At 39.0% G+C, this 19932-nt stretch overlaps 2 protein-coding genes across 6 annotated transcripts in view; one reads left to right on the top strand and one right to left on the bottom strand.

Annotated features, from left to right (window-relative positions):
* LOC132203178 (methyl-CpG-binding domain protein 5-like) overlaps window positions 1-16231 on the top strand; it is an 87155-nt gene extending 70924 nt beyond the window's left edge. The window contains exons 6-12 of one of the 4 annotated variants that reach the window (XM_059630754.1): window positions 8552-8787; window positions 9329-10405; window positions 10772-11674; window positions 12039-12314; window positions 12552-12948; window positions 13084-13324; window positions 13623-16231. In XM_059630754.1, coding sequence (XP_059486737.1) covers window positions 8552-8787; window positions 9329-10405; window positions 10772-11674; window positions 12039-12314; window positions 12552-12948; window positions 13084-13324; window positions 13623-13734 — 3242 coding nt within the window. In that variant the 3' untranslated portion in view covers window positions 13735-16231. Of the gene's footprint in view, window positions 1-8551; window positions 8788-9328; window positions 10406-10771; window positions 11702-12038; window positions 12332-12551; window positions 12949-13083; window positions 13325-13622 lie in introns of those variants that run through there. The other 3 variants (XM_059630753.1, XM_059630755.1, XM_059630756.1) reach the window with 3 other exon arrangements.
* LOC132203179 (uncharacterized) lies at window positions 15977-19848 on the bottom strand. Of its 2 annotated transcripts, none has more exons than XM_059630757.1 (9): window positions 19665-19848; window positions 19477-19611; window positions 19190-19355; window positions 18719-19121; window positions 17749-18195; window positions 17588-17689; window positions 17385-17532; window positions 17205-17328; window positions 15977-17090 (listed from the first exon to the last, which is right to left on the bottom strand). In XM_059630757.1, the coding sequence occupies exons 2-9, from the start codon at window positions 19496-19498 to the stop codon at window positions 16391-16393; spliced, it is 2112 nt and encodes a 703-aa protein (XP_059486740.1). In that variant the 5' UTR covers window positions 19499-19611; window positions 19665-19848; the 3' UTR covers window positions 15977-16390. The 2 variants fall into 2 exon arrangements, with proteins under 2 accessions (XP_059486740.1, XP_059486741.1); XM_059630758.1 differs by having other exon boundaries at window positions 19477-19608.
* Window positions 19849-19932: the final 84 nt, after the last annotated feature.

The raw sequence follows: 19932 nt of genomic DNA, 5'->3' as shown, positions 1-19932 counted from the left end.
AGACATGAAAGCAGCATAGCGAAAACCGCCCCTCTGGGTTCAGGGATGAAATTGATAGTGGAAGAAGTGGTCTTGGCGTGCGGCGTTTTGCTCCACAGATTTTGCGGTTCTCATTCGCGCAGGGATGAAAAAGAACGCAGGGTTAAAAGCAGATTACGGCTGGCTGGTGGTTGGGCGGAGTCGCAAAGTCGGGGCAGAAATCTGCGAGCGAGAGAGGCAAGGAGAAAAAAAGAGCGAATTTCGTGTTTAACTCTTTTGAACGCGACGAAAGTTGTTACTCAGAAAGAAAGGGGCGTAAAATTCCTCCTTTGTTTCTCTTCGCGGTGGCTTTTTGCGAGCGGGGGATTTCCTATTTTGAAAAGGAAAGAGCTGTTAAATGCCCCGCGGAAAAGTTGGCAGTAACTTTGAAAAGAGAGCACAGCAACAACTCTCTGCTGGCGTGTGTGTGAGAAGAAGTGCTCGCTCGCTCGCTTCTGGCTGCTTTTTAGCCCTTTACTCGCCAATTGAGCGCTCGTTTCAATGGAAAAGTCGCTCGAAATAACTTTAACCAAATTGCACTTCTTGCGAGAGAGCAGCAAAGGACTTGCCGCTTATGAAATTTATGGTTTTCCCAAGGAAAATATTCTAATACGAAAACTTTGCAAGTTCTTTCAGGGAGTTAGTTTGCTTGGAATTGGATTAAAAAGTGAATTAAGTAGAATTAGGGAAAGTTAAGAAGTGTGTGCTTTTTGTTTCATCGAATGAAATTAGAGGGAATTCCAAATAAATCCTTAATGCATTAGTAGGATTAATTATTAAAAATTATTAATAATGAAATTTAATAAATTTATTCTATTAAAGAAAGTTTTAGAAGAAGTGTTATTTTAGTATTAATGAATATGCTAAATAATTTGTTTTATTATATTTTCTGCAATGATCAGTTCTCGACACTATTTAATACTAAATTAATGATCAAGAACATTTTATTGAAACATTCAGATCCTGCCGATGAGCTTTGAAATTGATTGAAATCGCGATCCAGGCTCTGTAGCCTGCATGAATTTGATAATTAATTTCACAAGTACAATGTTATTCCTTTTTCACTTAAGCTCGGGAAAAAAATTCCATCCATTTGCAAATAATGATAATTCTCTCTTCAATTAATCTGAACAATCCATTCAACTTTACAATTGAAATGCACACTTCACGGGAATTAATTTACTCTTTCATGTTCGTAACTCGACGTTATTGTTGCTGCTTTAAGCTTCTTTGTCGTCGTGCAGACAGTCATTGGCGCGTGAAGAGCAAATGAAATCTAATAATCCGGGATTTGCCTTTCACGCAACACCGAAGATTAAGTTAACCCAAACAAGCGCGCGTGGGCAAAGTGGTTGCGAAAATAATTATTTATAGCACGCCCACACCACGCTTCATTACATAAACCTGAAATTTGTGGCATTATAAAATTTCACGCGTGGCAAATAAAATTTTCAGTGAAGCGGAAAATTCACAAAAGTAACAAGTTGTTGTATTCTGTGGAAAATAAGGAAGGTGCTGCCGAGGGGAAAACATGGGCAGCTCATTAAAACTTGTTTTACGCAACGAGCCGCACATTGTACTTTGCACCAGACGCGCGCGAATTAGATTTTGAATGGGGACGCCTCTCGAAAGCCGCAAAAAGCATCCCTGATTCCAATTAGTCGAGCCACTGCCGCGTGTAATAATGTTTCAATCCGAAACTGCCGAATAATAACAAGATTAATCAAGGCGTGCAAATTAATTATCGCTCCGCCGGAATTTCGTCTCGCTCGCGCGCGCGGTGAGCGGCGAATTTATTTGTTGTTGGCGTTCGCGACGAGCGATGCGAATTAATACGGGGTGCCTGTGTGGAGTCGGGGCGGTTTTGCGCGTGGAGAGACGTCTATGACGAGAAGATTAATTAATCAACAAAGAGCTGCTCGGTGCTTCCTGCCTGAAAAGAGAAATATTTAGGATAAATATTCGGAATTGGGAACAGTTAAAAAAATAATAATAATAATTTATCTCATTTTATTAGGTGCTTCTGGTATAACGTAGATCTTTGATTCCCATTCACAATGAGATAAAATGAGATTTAAAATTGAGATTAATTATAATGGGGATAGATCCCAAATTAAAGATAAATTTGAACAAAATAATCACATTAATAACACGTGCTATAATATTTATGTCCACAAAGAGCAACACAAAAGTGGTTATCATTTTTGGCAGCAAATATCTGATTTTTTACTTTCAGTAGATGAGAAAATTCTCATTTATTTAAATAATAAAAATACAAAATAATTAAATTGTAAGAAGATGAAAAAGTTAAAAAATTAGTTATAATATTTAATATTTTCAATTAATCAAATACAGAATGTAACAAGATAATTTATTGAAAAATTATTATATTTTTTACATAGTAAAAATGATATTACACAAATTTTTTAGAAAGTTAATATTTTATTATGTACTACAAAATTAAACCAATAGTTTTCTGGTTAAAATTTCCCATTATTTTGATTGTTAGATTGAAAGCTATTATTTCTATCTGATTTTTTTTTCAAAGTCGCATCCCTTCATTTTTGTTTGATAAACCCTACATAATGGACCGCCATTAAATTTACTTCAAAACGCTCACTTTCCGCCAAGCATACGTTTATAATATAACAATGGAGATTTTTAATTAACGAGCTTTGGCAGAGCGGCGCCCGCTGACTCAGCGCAAGCAGCGACTTTGCGCAAACCGACAAGCCAGACCGAGAGGGTAGTTTTATGTACGGTGCGCGATGCACAAGTGCCACCGGGGGCGGCAATTACGTCATAAATTAGCGCCGGTGTCAATGATGAATCTACTCTCTGGCTGCTCTTTCGCTCGCTTGCCTCGTTTTACTGCGCAAAAGGGTTGCAAAGCCGCCCACCCACCCTGCCACCAGACCGCGCGCCACCCCACACACACGGAGGCGCTACTTTTGCTGCTCGGTGGCCGGGGTGGTGGAAACGGAATGCAAGTGACCACAACTCTGAAAAAGCAAAGTCCCTAAAAGCATGCAGGATTGAAACGGACGATTGTGGTTTTTCGAATGCTGTAAAATCGAGAAAATTTATTTTCCACTTGAAGAAAATTAAAAATACTTTTAAAAAATATTCTGTAGAATTTTCTGGTAGCATAGAAAGTACATTATGACTGAATTGAGGGTTTAATAATTTTTATTAACAGCTCGCTTAATTAAAAAATAATACAAGATTATGTTAATAAAAAAATCAATCAAAAATATTAATGAAAATAAAAACAAAAGCTTTAGAACTTTTCTTATTTAAAATTTAATAAATTTCTTTGCTTTTTAAATAACTTGGATATTATAATGTGATTATGATGCCATAATAATTTTTTTCTTTTTGTTAATTTAAAATTATTATAAATTTAATTGTTTTTCTTTTTTATGTATTAAAAATGAAATTAAAATTTCCGAGGCTCACTACGGCGGATGGTGTCTTTAGTGCCTCTGAAGTCTTAGCAAAATTCTTGCTAGTGGTGTTGCCGTTTTGTCCGAAAATTCCTTTTTCCCAAATAAATTGTTTTCAACAATTGTATGTAAACATGTGATGTAACAATTTGGACAAAGAAACAGCAATAATAATTATATGTGTATTTCAGGCAAACCAACTTGCTAACAATAGTCGCATAAAAAATAAATCTAAGATGACGATTTGAAATACATCTTTGGAGAAAAATTACATTTTAAACATTTGAATGCCACTGTAAATTTTTAGTTTCCTATTTTACGCAGCAGAGATGAAATTATTGAATTTTATGCTACAAAAAACAAAGTTTTAATGATGTGACTGACCCCTATCAGAATGATCGGCTTAATTGTAACTAATCAACGGAGAGATGTTTTTTCAATAATAATAAAAAGTAATTATATTGCTACTTTTATTTTAAAATTTCTGTGGAATTTTTTTTATACATTATTTGCTCAATTCTGCAGGTTTTTGATCGGCAAACTTGCTGTGTGTAATTTGCCTACTTGGTGGGTGCGCATTCATTCGCACCTCGCAGACAGCTTTTGACACCCCTTAGGTGCTTCTTTCGTCTCGATTATAGCGAAAGTTTTGCACCCTCTCGATTAAATTTCAAGTCCACTCGTGTCGGTTAAGCGTTAAGCGGCTCCGATTCCCCGACCCGTGTCACGTAAATTGCGCGCACAGTCGCGCACACCGACCGACCGACCGAGAGAGAGAAAGAGAGGAGGCGGAGGACAACACGCAGGGTTGGAAAGAGAGGGTCGTCGGTGGCTGAAGCTGACTAAAGTATCGATTTAGCAGGCGAGCGAGCTCTTTTCCGAGTGGAGGCGGCGCGCGGGTCGAAAGAGGGAAGGAATCAAGTTTTGGGCGCAAACATTACCTACACCTCGCGGCCGTGAAGGCGAATTAGCCGCAATCAATTTTCCCTGCTGCTTTTCTCACCCTCGGCCTCCTCGTCTTCGCCCGCCGCCGGCGGCAGCACCGCTCGCTTCATTCACATTGCAAAGGGTTGGTCGATAAATTAGCGAGTGCATAAATCGACGAGCCGCTCTTGCGGCCACTTGACTCAATTAATCGGCCGGCGCCCCACACCAACTTGCACAACACTTGCGCCGCCTGAATTATGTTACGGCTGCGTGCGAATAAACCCTCAAATTGAATATCAGCTAATAATGATTTATGCAAATGACGTGAATTCGCCGATTTTCCTAAGGTTGGTCAAAACTTGTTTGTTAAATTTAATTTGATTCAGTGAAAGTTGGGATATTTCTCCACATCAATGTGATGAGATATGAGATCTTTCACCACATCAACGTGTTGGGATTGAATAATTAATTTAATCAATTAAATTATTTTTTCAGTTTCAGATTATTATTTTTTTTTTTAAATATAATGGTGAATTTTAAAAACTGAATTAAAAAACAATAAACGACTTGAAAGCCAATTTAAGGCTGTTTCGGCGATCATCGTAGGGTACGCCCACTGAATTTGCAAATATTTTGAAAAAATGACTGCAAAATATTTCCAACAAATTTTTCTCTTTTATTTGCCCATTATAAGAGCTTTTATGAAAAAATTTTCTGACTTTTCCGGAAAATGGATGAGTTATAAAGGGGTTTGCTTTTCCGCTTGTATCTCATTAAGTATAAGTCCTACGTTAAAAACGAGCATATATTCTGAATGCTGATAAAATTTCCAATATTTTTTACATTAACAATTATTTTCTATGAAAGGGTTAAGTACCCTGAAATCAGGGTAAAAATACTTCAATGCCTGCCCCTGAAGGTATGCAACCGGAAAATTAAATCTGAGATAGCCAAAATTTGACGTCACTCATAGGCACAAACTTCCCCAAAGGAAATTATTTTTGCATTTTCCATTTTTGAGAAAATCCAAAATTTCCCAAAAAGGGTCAAATAGGGTTGGAAAATGCGGGAAAGCCAAGAAAGTGTGGTCATATGGCACATTGGCCGATTCGTTATCACATCCTTAATACGTGTCTAAATTTTCAGAAAATTTCATCTGCCCAAAAAAAAGTTACAGCCGATTTTCAAAAATAGCCCTATCTCGGAAGCAGGAAAACTAAAAAAACCGTTTTATATCCATCAGCCAAAATTTAAAAAGGCAAGAAACATATCGTTTTTATGGGCTCATTCGAAAGCTATAGTGGCTAACTTCACGTTGGTACGAAAAAATTTCGGTTTCTTCTGACAGATATTGAGATATACCGGTTATTGTGTAATAAAAACCGGTATGCAAGTTCTAATTTCACCAAAATTTGGACTTTTTGCGACGAAAACCATGTATATTGTATAAATTTAAGTTTGCGCATTAGTTTATGATGGAAAAATACGATATTTATAATAATACCACTCCTCAGTCCAAAATTATAAGCATTTTTCAAAAATATTTTACATACCGGTATTTAATTAACTATTCAGAAAACCGGCCTAAAATCACCGACGTTGTGTGGCGAGATAATAATATTTTCAGAAAAAATAAAAATATTTACAATTCTTCTGCGCCGCATTATCGTAGAAACACCCTTAAATGACATTTTTCAAGGAAAATCCATGTTCTTGTAAAACAGATTCTGACCAAAATTACTATAAAAATTAATATCTTAAAAATTTTCTGAAGCATTTAATTTTCATTATTTTGAAGTTAAACATATAAAAATTAATCCTTAAAAGTTGAAAATTTATTAATTTGAACTAGATCTGAACATGATAAAGGCTTTTCCTTGTCCTATTGCATTTCTCACTCAATATATAAGAGCTCCACGATAAATATCCATTTTAAAATTTAAACTATTGAGATAATAAAAAAGTCACTCATACCTTCCTTTTTAGAATTTTAATACACTATTGCGTGCCTAATCAGTCAAGAAATCAAAATTTTTCCCCTGAAATCAATAAAAAAACTATCATCTTTTAAGCAAAGTATTTTAAATATAAAATTCCTACATTTTTTTTTTCAGTTGCTGCAATAATTTTATACATACATACGTGTTGAACAGAAATTACTTTTTTGTTTACTTTTTCCAACGTATTTGCCTGGTACACAAATATCAACTTTTACCGCTTCAGTAAACAACGATCCGCCGTATTTGTTTTTTGCCGAAAGGGTTGACGCTCGCGAGAAAACGCAAATGACACACCATACGTGTGTGCGTGTCACGCCATTTGGAGGCGGGCGGATCTTTTTACAGCTGTCATCGGGCTGCTCTTTGACAAACACATTACAAACCAACACAGCTTTCCGCCAAGTGACGAAAGAAAGCGAGTCGCTCTGAACTGCTCGAATAAAATTATGTTTCCAGATCGAGTTTCACGCGACGCCTTAAATTACTAACTCGCGCGGTATACATGAGGATAATTTATTGAAAATAAAAGCGACGACGCGACCGGGTCTTTGAAGAGAAAACAAATGTCTGTTGTATCAAGACGAGCGAGAAACACATGCTGCGACTTGGCGGGATTGACTGACAAAAAAGGGCATGCTGGAGAGAGAAACTTGCGACGGGTTGAAGAAAGGAAGCGATTTATTTGACGAATTAATTACATGGTCTGTCAGTAGGATTAGGAGTTTAAAAACAACAAAAGGAAACGTTCATATTTGTTAAAATAAAATTAACTTAAGTATAATACTTTAAATTATGAAACTCAAATATATTTTATAATTCATGATAATACATTATTTATTGATCTAGTTAACCTGGTTTTGGTTAATAAAATTTATATTTCAAATAGTCATTTTGAATTTTGGGGTTTTTTCCATGTGAGTTTCTTGAAGCGTCAATATTGGGAACAATAAGTAAGAACGATATATTAATAATTAGACTGTGCTTTCTACTAAGTGATACTAAGTTTGAAAGATAATGTTGTTGATTTTTCTGGTTTTGATGTAAATAAATTGTTAAAAAGTATTAATCTTTATAAGATGGGTCTAGCCCATAGCATTTTTGCCACTTTAGTATTATGGAATATATGTATTACTTTAAAATAAATAATTTTGATTTGTAATTTTTAAACTTAATAAGTTAATTACATATTTATGACGCATTTGACGGAGACATCTGCACATGTTGCAAGCAAACTCCCCTATAGTCATTAGGAATTTACTTTTTGTAGCAAAGAAAAGTTTTAGTGCATTATCAGCCAAGCCATCTCCATATCCACGGCACGAATGCACAAAGGGTCGCCGATGGTGGCAGCCGGCTGTCTCCATAAAACAATGGGCCCAACACGGTGTGTGATTACATCTAATTATCAAATTAAAAAGAGCGAAACCCGCGAGTGTAATTATTATTCAGCCTCTCTCTCTCGCGCGCGTTGTTGTCTTACACATTCATTATTTCCAGGGGAGAAATTGAATTAGGAAGTTGTCGGCTTGCGGGACCTTAGTATGGGAATAATAAGAAGCGGAAAAGGGGACGCACAGACTTGAGGAGCACAACTTCTTACTTTTACGCCCTTTTGTTCCCACGGGAGTCGAGAAATAATGTAATGAAATTTTAAATGAAACGCGGCGCGAGAGGGTTGCCGGCGTAATTATTATCATGGAAATTAGTTTTTCGGTTTTGGTCTGCGAACGCCAGCGTGTTTATTTATTTTTTCGTAATATTCATGAATTTTCATGAATATTATTTTCGGTACAGCTAATGCAATATTCATCAGCGCGCTAAAAGGAAACGGCCGCAAAAACAGTCGCGATTACGCTCTTTTTCCGAGGGAGAAAAAATAAAATAATAAGTAATTCCACTATTTGCGCTGCGTACTTTTGCAGCGTGATTAAATTTTCTGCGAATTGCTCGCCAGTGCGTACTTGGGTCCAAATTTATGCGCATAAACACGATTCACGCTCTTTTGAAATTAATCAGCAACGCAAAAAAAATTAACTCAAGGATGAGAAATTTTTAACAAAATTTTAACTTGATAACGTCTGAATTTTGTTTCCTTTGAGATTAAATTTCTTGTGCTGGCATTTATCAAAAAAATTAATTGTGTTTCTATTTGAATTGCAGATGGGCAGCAGTGCCAGCAGCTGGTCAACGTCGGCGGAGGCAGGAAGAAGCGGCGGAAGGTGGAGGCGGCCGCGGCGTCGGCGTCGCCCTACGACCGCAATTTGGTGTCGCAAATTTTGGCCCAGAGAGAAAGACTTGAAAATCAGCAGCCACTAACTGCAGCGGCGCCGACCGCACCAACACCAAACCCGCTCGAGCTCCCACAAGCCAACGGCAAGCCCGAGAAAGTGCCAAGGGTGAGCAATTGAGCAATTCCTGCGGTTTGGCCCCCAATTTGCGGCACCCCCGACGCACTTTTTGCCAAAAGCTGCTTTTGTACGGCTTCGCCAAAATGCTTTTTTTCCTCAATTCACACGGCGCTCTTTAGAATTAATCTGCCAAAGCCAAAGGCGATTGAATTACTGCAGACTTCCAGACAGACTACCTTTAGTTTGGTTCTCTGAGAACTGAGAAGGCATTCTAATTGGTTAATGAGTTTTTCGTTGTGAGAATTTTGGATTTATAAATAATCAAAGTTATCATATTTCAATATAATTGTGTAAGCTATTTTTGGACTTAATTTGATTTTTAAATAGCATTTTAATATTTCTTTAGTCAAGTAAAAGATAGTAGATTTTTATATTTTTGAAAAATTATTTATATTTTATGATTTTATGATGATAATATCATTATCAAAATAAATTATCAACCAAAAATATTTGTTATTATTTTGTCCATTATTTTTATATGATGTTTACATTTCAAGTAATAAAAATTAATTATGCTGTTTTTCCTCAGGTCTGGGACACCAGTTCAATGGCGCCGCAACAGACGCCTCCACACTCGCTCCCAGCAGCGCCGCCTCCGCAAATGCCACCCCCACATTACACACATCACCACCCCATCCCCCATCTGCAACCTCAGGGTCCATCGAGGATCTCGTGCCATCCGAGCATGATGAATCCTCAGCAGCAGCAGCAACAACAACAACAACATCCAACCCAAAACCAACAAGCGCCGCAACAACCACCCCAGTATCGAGGTTTCCCGCCTCCGCCGCCGCCCCCGAGACCAAACTACAGTCAGAACCTTCCATTCCCCACCTCGCAAGTAGAGGCGCAGAAGCAGTTCCAGGAGCACCACAACCACATGCAAAGTCGGGGGCAGCCGCAGCGACTGCCGCCCCCGCCCTACATTTATCCACCCACCTCTGGGGGCGGTTTCTACCCTCAGCAGCAGCAAGTGCCGGAAAAGCAGTGGCAGTACGAAAGGGAGACGCACCAGATGGCCTGGGACGACCTGGCCAAGCGGAAAAAACTCAAGGCCAAGAAAGCCAAGAGGGAAACACCACCTGTAGAAGGTCACCGGCCCCTGCCGGAGATGACCCCTGTCGGAGCCGCCCCCTCCTTCATGGAGGACCCCAACGGCTACCTGGCGCAACAGACTGCCCTCTTGAACTCGACCATCTTGAGGCCGCAGAATTTCCCGCCCCAACCGACACCCCCACCGCCCCCTCAGGCCCCCAACCTGGCGGTCCCGACCGTTTCGAGCGCCGCCCCTTCACCCATCACGACAAGCACCTCAAGTACTACTACCCCTATAGCCCCGGCGCCACCACCGCAGCAGGCGGCCAAGGCTGTGCCCTTGCCGAGCAACGTCACCCTGCCCAAGGGGCTGAACAGGACGCCGCCGGCCGCCTCTACTTGTGGCAATCAAGCACCTGCGGCCACCGAAAGCGCTCCTGCTGCGCCCGACAGCGCTTCTGAATGTCACGCGTGCACTTTGATCAAGGAGGAGAGCCAACCCGCTGTCACCTCTACGGCCAGTCCTGACCCTAAAGGACCTATTCAAGGAGGAACAGTCAGTACCAGTCAGGTATGCTCATTTCTCACAAAGTGCACTGTATTTATAAGTTGTTCAAGGATGAAAAATTTATATAATTACCATACAAAAGCCAATGTTTAAAATGCATCAATTATTTTAAGCAGCTATTTTCAATATTTTCAAATTCTGGACAAAAAATATATAACTATTTTGGTTTGTTGTTTCTCAATATTAGATTTTGCAACTGAGGGGTTATTTTCTTCAATTAACTAACTCTTACGTTACCTTAGAATTTTGGCACTTCGGCCGTATTTATCCTTCCGGATTTTATGTAAGGTATAAATTTCTGGGCCCCTTAATTTACAAAGGTTTTGCAAGTACCCACTGGAATATTTTCTCAAACGATTTTCTTTCCAGGAGCAGCAGGAGAACAAAGTGGAGGCGCCGGCCGTGGCGACGAGCACCCCTACCAAATCACCACTGGAAATGGTACAGAGCGTTGTGAGCAGCATCCAGGTGCCTCCCAAGCTGGCAACGGCGACGCCACTCACCCTGACCGCACCCTCAGGAGGCACCGACCTCAAACTACCCCCGGGTCACATTTTCGTCTCTTCAAACGGCCAGCAACTTATCTTCCAGGGTGCGGCACAGAAACTCGCCCCTTCACCGCAGCACACAAATGCGAACGTCTTGTCTGCCCTTCAGCAGCCGATGATGCAGCTGGTCAACACCCTTCCCTGCAACACACCCCTGCTGCTCCACCAACCCTTGCAGCAGACGGTGACCGTCGAAGGTCCTCTTTTGGCCGCCCTGCCGGCCGAGGACCCGAAGAAAAGGGCTAAGAAGCGGCGACCCATCCAGCAGGCACCTGCGCCGCAGCAAATCCAACAACACACCCCTCAACCCCAACAGCAGCAAATCCTGCAGAGTCCGTTGTTCATGCAAAACTTCCAGCAACCCCTCCTGCAGACCCTCACCATTCTCCCGAACAAGCAGCCACAGTTCTTGTTGCCGCAGCAGGGGGCCAGTCAGCAACAGTCGCCCCTCGGCGCCAACCCCATCAACCTGATTCAACCCCTGAACCTCTTGAATGGCACCAACTTCATGTCTAACCTCCCCTCCATCCAGACCCTGGTCGTCCCGAGTCTGCAAGGCATGATGATGAGCACCCTGCCCGATGGCACTCTCATCCCCACCGACGGGGGTGGTGGAACGGTGCAGCTGCAGCTGCCCAATCAGTTCCTGATGCAGTCGCAGTTTGGCCAGCAGAACTTGATCTCCGCCCCACAAATGGTCATCAGGGCCCCCGCACCGCAGATTGTAAACAAAATCACAGCGACGGGACAGGTACAACTCTTGAAAATTTCCTTTAAAAATCAAAATTCCGCAAACAATTGAAAAAAGAAGTTTTCATAAAATATGGAAAGTGAATATTATAAATTGGAAACTATCTATTAGCATTGGGAAAAGTGAGACCCTGAAGTGACTTTGTGTAAAGTCTAAGATATATGATTCACAAAATTAAAATGTTACCAATCCTCTCTATCTACATTTTCAAGTTCCAATAAGGAAATTGAAAATTTTATTTTTTAGGAAGTTCTCAATGTTGCCTGATTTCTTGATTATATGTGTTTGAATGTGGTTGAAATTTTCAAATAAGATGGGATCATTCTATTTTGACCAGGTTGGCCAGTTGATTTCCCCGCAGTCGCAATTTCTGGGCTTCCAACAGACCCTGAACGGACTGACCATGATGAGCCATCCAAAGCCACCTGAACAGCAACAGCAGTTCATCATGAATGTGAACGGGCAGCCTATGATCATCCCCTGCTCAGCAAGTGTCACTCCGACCACCCAGAGCGCCACCCTGCTTCACCAAAACACCACCATAGTGCAGCAGCAGACGACGACGGCCCTTGTAGCTGCGGCCAACAACCATGCCCAGCAGCAACCTGTACAGGTTCATATCCGTGCCATGTGAACAAACCTTTATATTCAAACCCTTAACTTCTGACAAATCTAATCCTAATTGAAAAATATATTAATTTACTGTTTTTTAACTTCTAAATCCCTTAAGAGACGAGAATTTTATTTCAATCCATCAAGTACAAATAAAATCTTTTTTTGATTTCCCCATGATAGGAATTTTTTATTGAATTAATTCTATCAAAAAATTAATTTTGTTCAATTTCTCCAGGTGAATCCCCTGATCCTCAAGCAGTTTCAAGACTTGACAGGGCCGCTGCTCTTGCAGCAGAAACAATCAGTGTCCACGCAGACGGCGGCTCAGGCGGCAGCGGCCCTGTTGCCCACCATGGTGCAAATCCCGACGAGTATTTACAACAGCCCCCCTCTGGAGCAAATGCCCCCCGACACAACCACCTCGTCGCCCATCTCGGAGCCCCTCAAATCTCTGACGCCCCTGAACACCGAATGTGGGGTGACCAGCTCCGAAGCTGACCCTGCTGACCACTCCACTTTCAGCTGGGTCACCAAGGTTGACGAGATCACCGTCGAGAGCTCCACCATGCTGGACAAAAGCAGGCCCTTAAAGCGGAAACTCGAGGAAGCACCTTCAAACCCCCTTCAACAAGGTACACTATTTTCCTCCTATTAGTCAAAGTTCTCTTTCTTTTGTTTTGTGTATAATTATTTAGAAGTTTATAAATTTTATTTTCATTGAGTAGCTGAGGCATTTTTGTTCTTTTCTGTTTCATTTGCTTTCGTAGACCGCAAGTGTGTTGTGAGGCAAGGCGACCTGGTGTGGGGTCCTTTCAACGGGTCGCCCTCGTGGCCCGGCAAATTGGTGTCCCTGAGCGAGACGCTCGAGGGCGGCGGCGCCCCCTCCAAGAGCAAGGGGTGGGTGCGCTGGTTTGGGTCCACTTTGCACTCCCAAATCGAGCTAAATTCCCTGAAAAGTTTGTCTGAAGGCCTCGAGGCTCACCACACGGCCACTAAGAAGCTCCGCAAGTGAGTCTCACTCGAGAACACAGGCACCTTTCGAGTGTGCAAACCTCGAAATCTGCTGTCGCCCCCCAAATTGTAAATAGACCGCCATTCTTATTCTTATGATAAATCTATTGAAATCCTGCTTGGCCAGAATTTAATGTATTTTAATGGGTTTTTGAACTTTGATTGAATAAAATTACTGGTGAATTCTTTTGAAATCTAAATTTATTACAAACGCGTGAAGGAATAGACTTGCTAATTTGAATAATTTTGCTGCTAATTTCACAATTTAATTTTTTGCATTACATCGTTTTCCCAGGGGCAGGAAAATGAACCAGCAGCTGGAAAAGGCCATTCAAGAAGCGATGAGCGAGCTGGACAAATTGACGGCAAACAAGCAGCAAGCTAACAAAAAGAAGTCTTTAAGATGACAACTGAATCGGAATCTCTCCAGTCTTTTCACTCGTCGTTGTGCTACTTTCCCTTAATTTTCATTAGTAATTTTTAGTTTTTATTAACCCCCAGTAATAACGTCAGGTGATGGTACCAAAAGTAATTTAACTTGTTTTATAGTCTTTTTTTTCTTAAAGGAAAACACAAAAACCAGATAATTTTTAACAAATTTTTTAAGCCTTCTTAATTCTCCTCAAAGAGTTGCTACTGAAAGTTGCTTTTAAGTACACAAAATTTAATGATTTGTGTCTCTAGTCAGAAGAAATATTATTCTTGCTTTTATTCTACTGTTTTATATTATTTGTTCTACTTTTAGTGTAAATTGAAAAGTGAAACGATCAGAGCCGCTTAGATCTGATTGGGAATAAAGAAGTCTTTGCTGTAAATGTATAAATAATTAAAAATGAGAAAGTACGTTATTATTTGCGACAATAAGTGGCTACTACTAACTAATACACACAAAGCAAACAACTACTGGGTGAATGGAGGCGAATTTCGCCAATTTAATGGACACTCACTGTATCCTCTGTAAATACGGTTGATTATATGCTTGTGGAGAAAAATCACTTATATGTAATTTTGTGTAAAAAATCCCTGGTTTTGATTGTTTGATAACGTGTTGTCATTTGCATAATATTTATGCACAGTTCTCCGAGTTTGTAAAACACTGTTTAATTTTAATTAGAAAAAAAATGTGAACGAAATTACTCAATGCTGTGAGTGTATTCTGTTTTGTTGAAAAAAATGAAAATGAATTGGTTGTAAACTAAAATTCTTGAAATAGCTTGAAGCTATGGCCAAGTCAATTGATCAGTTATTTGGTTTTTACCTGTACAAAAGGCAGCAGTCATTACAAAGTTTGTTAGGTTTTCAAAATCGAGCACTACTCGCGTTTCGTTTTCACTAATCAAAGTGAGAGAAAATTAAAAATTGAGAATTGTATTAGCCGTCCAATGTGCATAAATTATTTGTAAGGGTGATTTGCGGGTATATAGAGGAGAGGACAATGAAAAACATCACACAAAGAGAATAAAAATAAGTAGGTCTGTTCCGAGGGAGGATTTCAGTTTCGCCGACTGGAATTTTCTCTCTTTTTTGTCGTAATTAACCGTGCGTAGTGATTTCAGTTTTGTCGCGGCGTGTATTGTTCCTAAAAAAAATGAAGGGAGATTTTTGAGGGTTCGTTACTGCACACTGTATCGCCAGAGAGTCGACGAGAAACCCCCACTCTGCTTTAATATTCGGAATCCTAAAGAAATCGATTGTTGTTGAGTACTTGCGATAAATTATATGGGCGCATATGATTATTCAGAGTATAGAACGAAAATGAAAAAAAAAAACACTATAATGAGATTAAAATCAACACGATTTGAACTTGTGTAAGCGTAGAAGTTTTTAGCCGACGAAAATTATAAATTAATGAAATTGCAACTTCGCGAGAAAGGTCTGAAACAAAAACTACGAAGATGTATTTTTTATATCCTGAGAAAAGATGAAAACTAAAATTATTAACTCCTGGAAAAAATTATAGTGCAGGCGTAGTTGAATAAATAATAATGAAAAAAGTATTGTACGAACAAAAGTTGTTAGTTGTCTCGTTCGGCTGATAAAAAATATTGGGTAACGATACGGAGCGGGATAAATTAAAATTCATCACAAACACGCGCAAAACAGTGTTAAGAAGTGTGTACGCAGATAATGACTCTATTCACACGCCTAATGAGTAATAAGTGGTCGAGTAATAATGCGAATCCCTGGTGGATATTTGGGGTTAAAGAAAAAATTTGTTAAAATGAATTGATCGAATAATCTCTGTCTCCGACGTCATTTAAGCTGTACCGTAATATGAAGAAAACTATATATCAATGTTGTTATCTGAATACAAAAGTAATATGGCCCAACGATTCAAAGTAAATAAAAAATAACACATTGTGCACTGCTGGCTCTATTTAAATTGAGAATCTACCGGTATCATTAGCTATTATAATTATATATACTTTACGAGGAAACCCGATGTGCTTATGTGTTGCTTAGTGAGACCATTCAGTTATCTTTATTACTAAAATCATCAAAGTTTGCCATACTTAATTGCATTTCTTTTATATACGTGTTTTTAGTTTTTAAAACGTGATTTTTATCAATTCACCACGATCGCACCACATTTCCCTTTAAAATTATGTATCTGCGTAGCGTGCATTGTCCAGTTTGAAACACCGACTTTTTAGTTGAAACAAAGTTCTTTATTTTAGTTTTCCCAAAAAAATTTTACTGGCATACTTAATTAATACATGTATATGTATTTATAGATAGGCGAAAAATGAATGAAATGATGTTTATTGCCAGAGTTTATTGTAATATATCCTCGATATTACCTATTAATGATAAAATATACTTTAACCATTGCTGTATATTTATGGAAAAGCTTATTATATTCTCACATGATGAAAACAAAACTCGTGTTTTATTGAAGTATTCATCCCTCATCCCACAATTCATATTATGGGTCACAGAAAATTTAACTTTGAAGTACAGTTTTACCAAAATACAATATTATGTATTTACTTAATTTAAATGTGGTTTTTCTTCTTCTCACTCTGTAATGAATCTGTTACAAAATCTCATATTATTTACTTATCAGAAGACCCCCTCTGTAGCTCCTTCTTTTGCTGGAAATTCCTCGATCTGCACAGATTTTGCTGCAGACTCCCCATCACTTGATTTCTCTGTGGGCCCTTCATTTTCTGTTTTATTTAGAGAACCGTTTGAAGGTTGAGATTCATCAGTGACGATTTTTCCTTGAGAGTTGGCACTCATCTCAGCTTCCACTGTCAGCTTCTCGCAAACATCTTTTTCCTTTTCATCCCCAAAAATTTCTTTAGTCGCAGACTCAGACTCCTCACTTGTTGCTGCTTTTTCTGGAGGCTGCTTGCCTTCACTAATAACTGAAGAAGCTTCTTGAAGTGTGTGCAGTTTCCACAAAGCCAGGGCAAGAGCATGGCTGGTCACATTTTCGAAAGATTTTGAGAGCATTTCGGGCCAAATGGTGAGAGCTGCGCGGCAGGTTGTGAGATTCTCAGGGCTTTGATCTACAATCACTTGAGCTAAGAAGGACATCAAGAGATCCTTTTGATCGAGATTTCGACACAGACGAGCAGCAGCACGTCCGAATTTCTCAGCAGAAGATTTGGTTGCTTCCTTCACAAAACTGGGCATGGCTTCAACAATTTTCTCCACAATAGAGGCCCACCCAGACTCGGAAAACATTGAGCACATTACCATTAAAGGCCATTCAAAGTCTTCATCAACAACATGGATGAAATGGCCAAGCAAACATCTAGAAATAAATAAATTGTTTAATTGTAAGATTTTCATCTTTCTCTTCCAATCTCTACTGGAAAGTCGATAAATTTAAATTGAAGCATTTTAAAATTTAAAAATTCTTTCTTACTTTGCTAGCAAATCCTCATTGGTTGAGTTCACCATGGCACAGACCTCTTTGCTAAATATTTCAATTTGCGAGATATTGCCAAATCCATTGCATAGTCCCCTCAGAGATTCAAGAAGAGTGCTCTCTATAAATATATTATTTGCAAACAATATACAAATATTAATAACCAGCAATAATCACCAGTATATTGAATTTTTGAGCGCTTAGAAGTAGGTGGCTCTAGAGGAATAAAATCCAAGGATGTTGAACTTTGCTGCTGAGCAGATGGACGTTTTTTTGCAGTAACGTCTGAAGTCCAGCTGCTGGTGTCTTTTTCCCCTGTTAAGTCCTGACAAGCAAATAATATATAGTTAAAGAGATTTGCAGAATTATTTTATGCTCACAACTACTTGGATTGCCTGGATGTTTTGCAAGTTTTTTAGATCTTCTGCCATTATTAAGTCCAAGTTAAACTTTTCCAAAATAGATTTGCTCTCAGGAATAGCCTACAAAAGGAACATGTTTTATTAAAATTCATTCATTTTTTTTAATGCGCTGCAATTACCATATCTTGGCCAATGAGTACCTTCTCATTTTGGATCATTTGGTGGAGCTTCTCGACGGATTCTGCACTGGTCGGCATCATCTTCAGCCTGTCCATTGGCTGATAGTCACTCAGCTCCATGAGTATCTTAGCTCTGACAATTGCTTCAGAAATTTCCAGGGGTAACAGCAAGTGGTTCTGTTTTTCAAAATATTTTAACGCTCTGATGAGTGGGGCTTTCAAGCCGGCATCTGTGCGGCGCAGACTGTAAGCAATTGCCAGTGTGTCCAACGCCCAGGCACTTTTGTGCGGATTCTGCATGAATGCATAGGCCACGCTTAGCACATCCTCAATTAGAAATGTTTTCAGCAGCTTATCATTGAGGGAAATGAGAATGCCGTAGCGAACACCATTGTTGCAAGTTTTGGCAAAGAAGCTAAGCTTGGTCATCAATGGAGGCAATATTTGCTGAAATGACAAAAGACATTATTAATGAGATTATTTTTTGCACATCTTCAAATTTTTTTAAGAAGGATGAATAAACTGGAATAAACGTCATTTTTTTTAAATGATAATTAATACCAGATTAATACAAATAAATTAAGACTGTTTTGTGCATCTAAAATAGTAAGATCCCAAGTATTATAAACATTATAAAAAAGATTGGTCTTTGATATTTTTCTTAAATAATTATCTTCAATATATATTTTTGCATATTGTTTGATATTATCCTTGTAGGAAATGGCACCAATGTACAAACAAGTCTGCTAAATCTTAAGGGCATTTGAGGTAATTTGCTACTAGAATTAAATAATTAATTTTCGTGTCAAAAAAAATTAATTGCAGGATGACTGCATTTTGAATTAAATATTTAAAAGAGCCAAATAGATATAATTAAATTATTTTATAAAGTCATTTCAAACTAAAATCGATTGGAGTAAAATAAAAAATTATTTCTTGGACAGATTTTAAGGTAACGGGCTTTGCACACCTTCCTTTTTGAGACTTCCCTGTTTGTCTCAATGCATTCAACAAACAATTTGTGGTTCACAAATGGCCATTCATTGAATGCTGACATAAGGATCTGGCTAATAAACCACTGTTCACAGCCTGGCAAATTTGTTTTTTCAAAAACTTTGAGAAGAACTCTGAAGAACAAAGCTGGATCTTGCATGTCCTTGCAGAATCGGGCAAAGAAAACTCCAATTTTCTGTGCCAACTGCCTCCGCTTCTTCTTAGGTGCTAACTCTAAAATAGTCTCAACTGACGAAAGCAACATCACAGCCTCAACTCTTTCTTTCATATGCTCAGGAACCAGTTTGAGTGATTCCACAACTCTGGTCATCGCCACCTCAGGGCCTTTGCAATTGTCCACGACAATGGCAAGGAGGAGCCTGTCAAAAATGTTAAATAGAAATATTGGAATTTTATTAAATTTGATAAATTATTATGCTCTTTTTACCTAGCAATGTCTTCAGCAGACTTGGCTTCACTGAAGAATTTGATCAGTTCGTCCTTTTCCAACGTAACCTTCACGAAGATTGGCAAGATGTTGTTCAAAGTTTTGTAGTTAAAACGGGGATCAGAAGTGAAGTTTCGTGGAGATGATGAAGGCTCAAATAATTTAACTGAAATGGACAAAAAACGCAATTTATGTACAATATGACTTGCGGAGAAAACATTATAATTATGTATAATCATAAATAATGCACATTATGTATTAGAAAAAAATGCATAAAAATTAATTGCCTTCAATTTCTTGCTGATCCATGATGAAATTATGAAGTGAGAAAATTGTAGAGGACCACGGACCACACCAGGATCTAATGTGAAAATCTCAATTCACAACAGACGACACCTTAGTTAACTGCGACGTTCAAACTGCTGATAAAGAACTGAAAACTGAATCGGATTTGGCTTTTTTTTCGTTGACTTACAAATTGCAATTCTGCTGCGCAAACAAGTCCACAAAAACTGCGTGCGGTGCGGTGCGTCTCTTTTGCTTGCAATTTGCATCTGCATGCGCGAGCCGCGAAGCACGCGAAGTTGCGACAGAGATCTCTCGTGCGCCTGTTATATATTTTTCCGTTTTCGTATATATTCGTTTTCATGCGCACGCAAAAGTTTTTCGTGTGGAGACAGCCGCTCTACTCTCTACTCGAATTATAATATGTGACATTGAACTATCATCGGAGCGGAATTCAT

The sequence above is a fragment of the Neocloeon triangulifer genome, unplaced genomic scaffold (genome assembly GCF_031216515.1).
Source record: "Neocloeon triangulifer isolate White Clay Creek 2 clone unplaced genomic scaffold, ASM3121651v1 ptg000017l, whole genome shotgun sequence".
NCBI classification, from domain to species: Eukaryota; Metazoa; Arthropoda; class Insecta; order Ephemeroptera; family Baetidae; genus Neocloeon; species Neocloeon triangulifer.
Note: the sequence above shows the minus strand (reverse complement) of the source record. Positions and strands in the feature narration are given on the sequence as shown.